Consider the following 12746-nt stretch of genomic DNA (forward strand, 5'->3'; position numbering starts at 1 on the left):
AAAAGGTCCCTGTTGAATTATTACTGAATTGTGACTCTTGCCTACTTTTCCATCAGATGAAAATAATAAAAAATACAGGAGCCAGCACACAACTTTGCCTAACTACAGTTTTCACATACAAGATTTCATCCTCAAAAAAAAAATTCAAGCCATCATCGCTGTGTCGAATGATTGTACATGTGACCAAATTTTGAACAGATGAACAGGCAATAATGCTGAACCCTGCATTTCTTCTGAAACTGGCTTGCAATTAAGATTCCTCTCTCCCCATGGAAGCAGCTTTCTGACCTTGAGGTGATGCTTGGTATTGATTGGAGCAGTGATTTTGAGTTTGACCATGACCAGAACCTCATGAGCAATAGACAAGAGTGTCGTACTTCCACTGTTAGTACAAATGGATTTGTTTCCCTTGTGTTTTGTATATGATGATGATGATGTCTGCATCCTTCCAATGTCAAGGCATATACTCCTGCTATCAAACCTTCATTATGTAGCAAGGTAGTACTCCAATGCAGTAGAGCTGCCTTCAAGGTGTCCGCTAGAATGCAATATGGTCCAGATTTCCTGATTGTTAGTGTCCTTAAGGCTACATTAACTTCTATATATTTTTCATAGACATACACACACACACACACACAGAGGGAAGAAATTGAAAACAGAAACTTCTGTGAGAATAAGATAGCTGTAAAAAAAAACCTGCCCATAGAAAACAATATTTTTTTTTTGCATAATTGCTTGTTTAACATGTTTATTACAATAAAAAAATGGATTTTCTTAAAACATATCATTTTTTGCACATCCTCACAGGTTATATTGATACCTAATAACAGGAAAAGTTTACATAGGGACCTTTCATCTAAATATAATAGACTGAGAAAACTTGCTTTTTTTAAATTTGTTCGTCACATGACGTAATTTGATGAATCACTGCAATTCCAGACGGAATTTGTGATAAGCAAGAATTGGAATTCATTCCATGTCGTTAAATACTAAAATAGCAGCAAGGTGCAGACGATCTAAATATGGATCTTGAGAGCATTAAAACCATTTGCTGGAATCAAACGCGCAACACATACACACACACACATATATACCTAATTAACAGAAAAATAAAAAATAAAAACAACTTACCTGCTAGAGCTTTGATCCTCGATCGCTCAAACAGCTTGGAAGAATTACTTCCGCTATCGAAACCTTCTTCCACCATTTGGGGGGCCTGCCCAGGTTCCCAATGGACCCCCGTGTGGATCTGCGCTACCTCCGTCATGACACTTTATCAACTCTAAAAGCAGAGAGAGAGAGAAAGAAGAAAATCTTAAAATTGCAATCTAAAATCAAAATCAATAAGATTAGGCATAGATCAAAAGGTAAAGTCACTTGAAAGCATGACAAAGACACAAAGGTAAATTCAACCTCTGAGATTGTCAGTCTTTATGATAAAAACAAAAGGTTAATAAGATAGGTTACAACCTATTAGTTTGACATATCACTATCAAATAGTAGATAACACAAACCTACCACTATTATCTACAGTTTTAAATAAGGTATTTGGTAATATTCCAGTTGAAAATATACTTAAAAATGCATCAAAGGACAGCTACCTAAGATTCACATAAAACACCAGGTAAGAACAATTTAGATGAAAAGTTATGAATTAAACAGAAATCACAGATGTAACTCCTTCAGCCTCATATTGAAATCCTAAAAACTTCCAATCTCCTTATGTCTAAGGTCAAATGAAATTCTCCACAATATAATTGTTCAGAAATTTATCATCTGAAATGGTATGTGTTAGAATCTGCTTCTTCTAAAGATGCTGCCTTCTATTTCCAGAATCAAGAAGTACATTGACTAGCCTTAAATTCATCTCCAAAGCTTTTTTTTTTAAGCAAAAAATGGTGTAGAAAAATAGGTTTTGCATGTTTACATCTATTTAGTAAGGTGCTTCATGTAATTACAAACAGTTTGTATTTGAAATATGAATATTCCGGTGAAGAATGATCAGATTACAAAACCAATTCCACTAAGAAGAGAGAAATTTTAGAAATCCAAATTAATGAATTTCATTTGAAATCTTTTTTATTTTCAATTATTTCATTTCTTTTTTATTCATTAATGTAATTCAACAGGTACAGACATGGATAGTTGTGGCTCAGAAGTTCACTTTGCAACCACAGGGTTTCACGTTCTGTCTTAGTGTGTGGCACCTTGGGGGGCGGGGGCCCAAGTGCCTTTTACTATAGCTCCAGGTCGACCAATACCTTGTGAGTGATTTTGACAGACAGAAACTGTATGGAAGTCCGTCACTTATACATACATGTATGTGTGTATCTTTGTATTTGTTTGCTCATCTTGTAATGTAGCATTAGCTAAAGAGAATAGGTACCAAAATTTAATAAGAAAAAAATAGTAAACAAGTACTGGGGTTGATTTGTCTGACTAAAACCCTTCAAGGCATTGTCCTAGTATGGGTGCTGCCCAATGCCAGACCAAGATAAACCAACTGTTGTGAGTAACTATATCAAGTTTCAACACATAAAACAAGATTTCATGCTGTTTCTAAGTAACATCAATCAGAAAACTTGCCTTAATCTGTTGCATGCAAAGTGAGTTTCTGTATAAACTGTGAAGAGTTAAGCTTTAATTTGTTAGTTAACAATGGGCAGGCCTTATACATATGACAATCTTGAGTTAACCCTAAATACTGACAGTGACACTACATGCCCAAACCAGTAGCTATTACACACTGGTTAATGTTTGATGCCTGTTAACAGACTAGAAAGTTATATTTCATATCCTCTTGGCCCCAATCAGCCCGATCCCCCACCCTATTTACTAAAAAAACTTCCATACTTATAATCCATAAACTTGATATTACAAAGCTTACTTTTTGCTCAGACAAACAAGCTTTTTGTTTCCAAAAGAAGATATTCAGTCTGATTATAACAGCATCGATCATACAACTTAAATAACAGAATTTGCCTATGACTGCTAGCAAGTTATTTGAGAAGTTCACAACTATCAGCCCAAGGCTATGGTTAATAACTGTTTCAGCACAGATTATTTGAAAATGTAATTTGCTATTAGGGTACTAGAACTCACACAAACATTAGTGTGCCCGGTTAATGCTGGTTACATAACGCTTGAGTTTCTGCCAACTCTTGTCTAGTCACACAAGGATATTTCTTCGATGCAGAGTTCCTGTTTCCTGGGTCATTGCCAAATCAACCTTTTGTCTCTCACTGAATATATTAAGGTCCCAACTTAAGTATATAGTTATTTCTAATATGTATAGAACTTGATTGATTTATCTGCTATTGACACAGCTGCAACTAGTTCTCACAAATAGTTTTTAATAAATTTGTCAGTGTTCCTATATTAGCATAAAACAGATGAATTCTTATATTTGAATGAATTTCTAGAGCCATTAGCACTACCATTTGTCTCTGTCACCAACAATCTATCAGGAGTTAAAATGATATCAGCTATACAGTAGCAAAGATCAAATTATTGCGTAGTTAGTCAGCTTTCAACCTTTATAGATAGCACACACCAACATTTAACAGCTACCTTATGACTAAGTTCTTAAGTAGAACTGATTAAAGATACCCAGTGACTACTTTCCAATAGGTCAGAACTGAATCAAATAAGATACGCTGCTAGTTTCTTTAACACCCCTTTGTTGTCTCACATATCTTTTACAATAAAGTATGAACTGAAGAGAAAACTGTACACAAATCAATCTTAATTATTGATAAATATGTTTTGGAAAATTATGTGCATTAAATGTTATATATTACAAGCTACATTGATCTAATAAAGCTGCTGCAATACACCAGATGTAGCTATATGATAATTGGTGGCATTGATTGCAGTTAAATTTGTTCTGAATAGTCAGTCACGAAGCCTATTTTGGTAGTGAACGCGTATGGCTTATTGAATCAAAACCTTCTGTCTGGTTTATTTGATCCTGGAGAGATCTGAATTTGCAGCAATAAGACATTGAAATGCTCAGCTACAAAATGTAGTCTTTGGTATTCTATTCTCCTGAAGAAACTAATTCTGATGACTTCGAAAAAAGTTGCTATGGATACCTCCAGTATTGCAAAAAGAAAAATAAGTGCTAACATTCTTAATAAAGCAAACTAAAAAAAAAAAAAGTTTTGAATTTTTTGAAAATATTCTGCTAATGAGAAGAATAATCAATCATTGGTATTAATGACAATTCTGGTCAAGAAAAGCTAGACAGAGAGCTCAGAAATTTTAATAGATCAAAATGGCTTTCATTTTACAGTGCTTTTGCAAATAAAATATGCTGAACCAATTATCATTTGACAATTAATTTCACTCAAATTATGGCTTTCATTAAAGACTGCTTTTAATTTTGAAAAATTTGTTCAGTAGAGTTGAATTATTACTAAAAATATCACTAGATTTAGACTGATGTCTACAATTCTGCTTTCTGAAGACATTTAAATTTTACTTGCTTTCTGTTCTTACTTTTTTTTTTTCTTTCCATATAATTATTTGAAACTAACCACAAATTCTGATTGTCTACAGGAATTTTCATTTGCAAATAATCTGGAAGACATTTGAAGAACTGACCAAATAAAGAGTTCAGTGAAGAATACATGCAACTTGATGCATAGCCCTCAAGAACCTCCAAGTACTGAGACATAATTGTTTGATAAAGAGCCACAAAGTCAAGTTGGATAAATTAGTTATAAATCAAAGCACAATGCCAACAAGTTTTAGGGGCTTAGTCAATTATATAAACCCAGTACTTAACTGTTACTTTATTTTATTGACCACAAAAGGAAGAAAGCAAACTTGACCTCAATAGGATTCGAACTTGGAATGCAAAGAGCTGCAAGAAATGCCGCTAAGCACTTTATCCAATGTGCTGATGATTCTGTCAACTTACTACAAACATTCAGAAGAGACTGTTGAAGACTTAAGTGGAAAAAAAGTTCCTTGCCAACAATGGTCAAGCAAGGGGGCAATCAGTCCTAAGAAGCAGGCAAAAGCTTCCACAAAAAATATGATGCACCCATCAGACAAATATAAGAAATAATTTATGATGGAATCAATGTGATACCACAAGAGGGTAGAACCAGAGATTTGTAGTCATAATAGCTTAAGTGCTGTCAGGTTAAACTGGTGATAAATGTACAGAAGAGTCAACATAGCAATGAAATACATGTACTGGATTCACAATAAGAATTCAAAATAGACTGTTCATAGCATTTAAGGTGAGAATTTTGAGAGAAAAAACATAGCAGAAAGACTCAATTTTAATATGTGATGAGGATGAAGTGATAAATTGTGGGTTATCGGATCAGATCAAGACAATATGGAATAAAGTATTACTGAAGCTCATTTAATAAAAAAGGTTATATATATATATATATATATATATATATATATATATATATATATATATATATATCTATCTTCAGAGATTTAGAAAATATTTTGTAGGAGGAAGTAGTTAAAATTATTACTTTCTAAGAAAAAGTTCTATTTATACTATGAGGAGACTTAAGCCTATTGTTTTATTGGCTACCAATGGCTGATTCCATCGATGCCTCTTATTTTATTATGCCCTAAAAGCAAAGATGAAAAGGGTCTGACATGATTTATTGAGCATAGAAAACTGAAGAGGTCAAATGACAAAGAAAAAAGGTCTAAATAGTTATATTTTCATGCTTATTTAATACTAAAGGCACTATTTATCAAGTTGTTAACCATTCAACTTGATCTGAAATAACAAATTAATCACCTTTAATTTTCAGCAAGTAACATAATATAATAGGAAAGTTATGCAGTCAATTTTGTCACTTATCAAAACAGAAGATCAAAATATTTTAATATATTACAATATGAAGAATGAAAGATGTAAGTATTGAAAAAAATAAAGATTGAATATTTTTTCTATCACATATATATATCTTATTTCACATGTGTTTGATAAATCTGCAAATATGAATTAACACAGCTGGGTAGTGACTTGTCCCCAGTTACATCTTACAATTTGGGAGATATAATTAGTGTGTATATTACATACACACACACACACACACACACACACACAGTTACTGTGAAAAGCAGTAAATGAGGAACTCGAATGATTGTATTCAATTTTAAATAAAAGATTTTAGGTAAATGAAAAACTGTTGCAACTGTTGATTATTTCACCCTATCTCTCTCATTCGTATATTCACAGAGACATACAGATGTTTTTGAAATTGAAACCACTTCAAAAGTTACTCAATGGGCTTGGGTAGTGTATATAACATTTTACAAACTCATCCTTTGAAGTATTTTCAATTTCAGACATGCAGTCTCCACAACATAGTGAGGAGTACAATATACACACACACAAATCAGCATAATTGGCATCATTCAACAAAGTCCCAGATGACAATTTCATTTATAAATTCAGAAAATTCTTTTCTTTTTAAGACATGATAGAAGTATTTACATATCTTTTTACAAAATGTATTCAACATAACCACTTCTGCTAAATACATTTGACATCAATTATTAACAATACTCCTGTTCTCAAATTCCTAATCCTTTGAACGCTGCCATTCTTGAAACATGTACGCCAAAGATGAAAATCTTTCATCAAATGTCAAGACACACATTCATACACTGACTATTTATACGAATGATTTCACCATGATAATACTACTTAAACAGGCAACCTTGATTCTAAACCGTTACCAGATCTTTCATTACCACTGTCAACAACTACTTCACCACACCTCTATATAGAAAACACTTGCATTGTACATACAAATAAGGAACCCTTTTATCTACTGACAAAGAAGTTCTCTGGTCTTTCATGAACTTTAATCAGCTGTCATTGCCCTAACTTGCACAGTCTAGTCCAGTTAATTGCACCAATGTGTTGGATTCCCTTAAAGTCTGGATACTTCTGTGTTCTTGTTAGGATTAGGCAGTCATAAAGAGGAACAAGTTATCTGTCAATACTTCATTAATTCTTTAATACAGTTTTAGTATATATATAATCTTGCAATAGACTCCTTGAATCGACATTGTTAGCTTAATGAAAATCTTTGACAAAGTTAAGGATTCCTCATAAAATGGTTTCATCTAAAAGCTTCTTTCTCATATCATTATCATTCTCATCACCATTTAACATCTATTTTTCATGCCTCTCCTAATGCCAACCATTTCACCATGCTGAGGGTGTTTTTTTTTACATGGTACTGGCACTAGTCAGCTCACCAAGTAACTACTAAGACAAGATCCCCGCAAATGATGGGGTGTAGCACCAAGGGAGATGGCTTCATGCTAGGTATAGAGAGGTTTAAGTATGAAACAATTGTCTTGCAGCAGAGGAGACATATGGCTACCCCAGTTGGAAAAGAAGAGAAGATGGTGAAATCTGTAAAAAGTCTTTTTTAGGCAAACAAACTGAATTATAATAAATTGTCAAAACTAAGCCAGGTTTTCTTTAATGACAAACAGTGACTGAAATTAAGGTATTTTCATCATATAGAGACCTTTTTAATTTTATAACAGCTGGCTAAGTTTGACAAAATGCTAATTAGTCAAGAACTACTTGAATGGTTTTCATTAAATCCAAGTTCTGTAGATCTGAAATAATACCCAAACGCTCTATAAATAAACGTCTCAATTTTCATTATACCTCATTGATTATATTATTATGTATGATGCACTTAATCTATAACCCTTCAATAGAGATGACATCAAATATAGACTACTACATTAAATTAACATTCATTATCAGTTGTATATATATTGCACATCATCATATTAGCATGTCTTCAAGTAACATTTATCAGCCTGTAGCTTCACCTCATCATTATACTAATTGATATATTCATTTACTTTGGGAACTTATATACAACACTTCCTAATTTATTTCCATTCAAACTTCCCAAGTATATGATGTGACAAGCCAATTTTCTAACTGAAGTCACAAACTCCACAATATCTACCCAACTAACTTCTTGTTCTTTTGGTTTATACATTCTGATGCAATTATCCTTCACAAAATTCATTATAAATACTACTACTACTACTACTACTACTACTACTACTACTACTACTGTCTAGTTTGAAACACCTCTAGCAATGTTCCTATCAAATCAATAGAGAAATGTAGGTCATCTTTATACAACAGTTCTTTGACATTAAATCATACTGAAAGGATTTTCAAACTACCAGGATGGATATTTGGTAATATATCCACATAAACTTCAAATTATCTTTTATATTTTAATAACACAAATTTTAGAGGACTCAATAGTTCTAAAATGTTGACCCATACTGAAACCCAAATGACTTTTTGAAAATAAAAAGTTCTCCATTTCTGTTGTATTTCCAAAAACATTCCCATGAGTCAGTCTTATATGCTGTTTAGATTTATTTTCCACATTCACGTAAACGAGATAGCTTTACTCAGTGCAATTTCTTTTATTGCTGGATGTTAGAGTTTACAAATGAAGGGTAGGATAAGTCATCAGGTAACCTGAGGGAGGCAGAATAATGAACAGTGATCAAACCAATGGAGTATGCAACTCCTGTGGTTAAATAGTTCAACAATTACCACTACAATCACAGTGCATGTGTGTGTCTAATCCACCTTGTTTTGAAACAACTTAGAAGTGTTATAGCTTGCTTGAAATATTGTGAAGTTGTGTAGAAAATCTGTGCATTATAGACAGTAGTAAGAATGCAGATACGACATTAAATGTAAAAAATGACAAAGTTGTTGAAATGTCACCTAAGAAATATTTAATTAGTCTTGATATTTAATTAGTCTTGATATTTTGAGTTAAAATCGACATTTCAAAGACTTTAAAGAGCGAGCGAAACATAAATTACTCCCAATAAAACACACAGTTTGTTTCTTTTCCTGTAAAGACTTTGAAAAGGAGTTTTTAACTCAAAATATCAGCACTAATTAAATACTTCTAAGACAACATTCCAATGTCTTTGTTGTTGATTTTTGATAATATTGTATCTGCACTGCTATTGCCTCCTACAACACTGATTTTAAAACTATCTTACAGTTTGTTAACTATGATGAAAGAAATAGAGAATGCCATAACAAAGTGAAGGTTTATAAGATATTAGGTCACAAAAATGTGTTTTTGCAAGAAAAATGGTTAAAGTAAATGTCTCAATTCCATAATGGTGCAAGAATAAAAAAGGCAAGTTGAAGAATTTAGGCGCAGGAGTGGCTGTGTGGTAAATAGCTTGCTTTCCAACCACATGGTTTCGGGTTCATTCCCACTGCGTGGCACCTTGGGCAAGTGTCTTCTACTATAGCCTCAGGCCGACCAAAGCCTTGTGAGTGGATTTGGTAGACGGAAACTGAAAGAAGCCCGTCGTATATATGTATACATATGTATGTATGTGTGAGTGTGTATATGTTTGTGTGTCTGTGTTTGTCCCTCCAGCATCACTTGACAACCGATGGTGGTGTGTTTATGTCCCCGTAACTTAGAAATTCGGCAAAAGAGACCAATAGAATAAGTACGAGGCTTCCAAAGAATAAGTCCTGGGGTCGATTTGCTCAACTAAAAGGCGGTGTTCTAGCATGGCCGCAGTCAAATGACTGAAACAAGTAAAAGAGCAAAAGGTAAGGCACCATGAATGAAATGAGTGGAATCTGTATTGAGTTGACCATAAATATACCATTGTGCTGTGTCAAGAAAAGTAAATTTGGTTGAACTGTTTGTGTCCTGCTGCTTAATAATGACAACTTGGCTGATCTATGGACATACTCAAGTTAGAAAGCAAATAAGGCCTGCTCTCCAATATATATTACCATCACCATTTAATGTCCACTTTTCCATGGGCCACATGTAGTTAGTTGAAGCTGATTTTCTATGGTTGGATGCTGTTCCTGTCACCAACGCTCACCTGTTTCCAAGCAAACCAATATTTCCTCACAATCAGGAAACAAACCTCACTTGTCAGGTGATGACTGCTCATTTACAACCATTAACTGATGTTTAAAACCAGGGTATGTACACACATACATTTTTCTCTTTTGGGATTAATATTTTTGGTAGATATATTTTTAAAATGGCATCTTCATATATTTTTTTGTATCTCGTAATAGTATCAGTAGTCTATACCCCAACAAAATGGTACAGATCTTAAATCTGACTTGGATAATGTTCATCCAGAATTAGTGAAATATTTTCAAAATGCTGGTCTCTTGGGTCTATTTCTTTTTCGTCGTCTTCTGTCTTAATTTACCCAAATTTACATCACTAATATCCATCCAGTTGCTCAAATAAGTGGCTAGCAAAATATCAATTAATTGATAAAATTAAATGCAAAACGCAGTACCAGAAAGAACACTGTAATTAAATATTCCTTGATAGCAATATAATCTTCCACTGTCGAAATTTTTTACTAAGGGGTAACTTAAAGGAATAGAAATAAAAAACACTAAAAAGAATAAAGCAATTCAGTAAAGACGACTATAATGCTCGTAGGCCAAAGTTAATAAAATAGAGGCAGGGCACACGATTCAACATAATTATGGGAGTGGAGGGGGGGACCTATGTATCCCCCCCCCTCGAAAAGTAGGTTTTTAGAAGAAAAAAAGTGTAGAAAAATTAAATTCCGTGCTCATTTATTAATGATAAGAAAGAATATTGAAAACCATTTTAAATAACAATCGCAGAAAATTAAAATGTAGCAATGAAAATATATATATATATATATATATATATATATATATATCAACCATTAACCGAGAGATAGAAAGGTAAACGGGGACTACTATTCAGATTAGTAGATATGAGTTGAATTAGCCTTAGTATGGATATATACTATTCAGAGATTTGAATCTAAGAGATGCTGAGCCGCCGGGCTTGCTTGCTTTCTCCGTCATCTCTAATGGAGAATATATTTATATTTTAAGGATTATTTCACTTTCTCTCACACACGCGCACAGATAGACAAACATATAGATAAATGTCACTTGTGCTGATTATTTTTGATCCGACCCACAGAGAAAAAAACATAAATTTAACCCAGATTTGAACCTAGAATTGTGAAGAAGTACTGTAAATCTGTAGGTCATCTTCACTGCCATAGCATTTACTTCGCATATTAAAAACTGCACAGATGACTAACAATGGTTTCACAGCTATTTTTCAGTAATCGATAAACTATTCTGAAATAAGTAAAATAAGACAATTTCTTCGTAAAATTAAAGACAGTTTAATAATCGTACATTTAATTATTGATCATACAATTAATATCTAATCAGCTAAAAATAATGTAAAATGCAGCAAATATCGAGTTAATGCCGCAAGTTGAGTCAAATATAAAAACTAGCACACCAAAACGTAGTCAATATGAAAAGCAAGTTTGTACATATTGACTTGACTAATACATCAATAACAAGCTAGCTGCCAAGTCAAACCTAAAAACCACTTAGGTATTTCTGAAAAGAAACTGCTTGCTACATATACATTTTAATGGCAATTTCCCTTGACTATAAAATTATGAATATGAGGCATTGGTAATGTTCAAGGGAACTGTAAAGGTGATCTACGTTTACAAATTTACTATTTTAAAGCTATTTCTTAGTAATGTGATCACAAAAAAACTGTCTCGTGAACTTTGAAAAGCTAAGAGAAATACATCTCAAATTGATTTTTCTTCCTCTCAAAACAAATTGATCCTATTATTTAAGGATAAAAGAAAACCAGCGTTTTTACATGTATTATTTTAAAAGAAAAAGTATACAACTTCATATTTGAAACCCTATTTCCTATTTATTTTATGAATATATAATTTTCCCCCACAACTTCTCAAACCAAGTTCGGGGAAAAAAGAAGTTTTACATAAAAGTAATTGAAATATATAAAAAAAATCAGAATACTATTTCAAAGACTTGTTTTAAAAAAACACATGTATGTCATCAGAGAACGTTTAGAATTATTATTATTATTACTATTATTATATACCGCATCAGTATTGCAACATTGATTCTGAAAAAAAAAAATGCTATATTCTAGATGTATCAGGTGATTAATACTGACGTTTAAATATCATTAATACCATTTCAACTATAATTTATTAGAACCGTAGTTAAAGAAAGATAATATTCTTTTCTCTCCTAGAAAATTTACCAAGACAAAACAAATATGTACTTGGTATATTCTTCAGCCCCCCAACTCAAAATTAAAATACAACTGAAAGCTACATAGGAAATAGTGACTAATAAAATGATCATTTTTGGTTGGTACTAACTTTGAAGAAAGAAATTCTTCAAAGAATTAAATAAAATGATTAATCCTTTTCTATTCCCTCCCTAAAGCAGTTTTAACGGTTATAGATGCAGAAGACATTAAATATATATCGCTTTATATTCAACAGTTAATTTCGCTTAGAGTTACAGAATAAATTAATCTAATCTCTGGTTCCCTACAGTAGTTTAAGAGATAATAGTAATAATCAGATAATGGTAAACGGAGTCTCATCGTGGCTTGGAAGAAACGAATGTCATTCACTTTTTATCAAGGTTAAATTAGTGGACATTAAGATATTTAAAAACGGTAGACAACAGCGGTAATGTATTATTATCTCAGTATAATGTATTATCTCTTAAGTGGGTTAATATCAGTAATACGACGACCTAGCTGTGCCCGCCGCACTACTATGTGTGTGTGTGTGCATATATATATATATATATATATATATATATATATATATAT

At 32.6% G+C, this 12746-nt stretch overlaps 1 protein-coding gene across 50 annotated transcripts in view; it reads right to left on the bottom strand.

Annotated features, from left to right (window-relative positions):
- The window catches only part of LOC106877151 (spectrin beta chain), a 79794-nt gene that overhangs the window by 59396 nt on the left and 7652 nt on the right, over window positions 1-12746 (bottom strand). For all 50 annotated transcript variants that reach the window (XM_089359318.1, XM_089359308.1, XM_089359285.1 and 47 more), the window contains exon 2: window positions 1132-1282. In XM_089359318.1, coding sequence (XP_089215444.1) covers window positions 1132-1267 — 136 coding nt within the window. In that variant the 5' untranslated portion in view covers window positions 1268-1282. The remainder of the gene's footprint in view (window positions 1-1131; window positions 1283-12746) is intronic.

This window comes from Octopus bimaculoides, chromosome 11, assembly GCF_046866305.1.
Source record: "Octopus bimaculoides isolate indiv1 chromosome 11, ASM4686630v1, whole genome shotgun sequence".
Classification (NCBI taxonomy): Eukaryota; Metazoa; Mollusca; class Cephalopoda; order Octopoda; family Octopodidae; genus Octopus; species Octopus bimaculoides.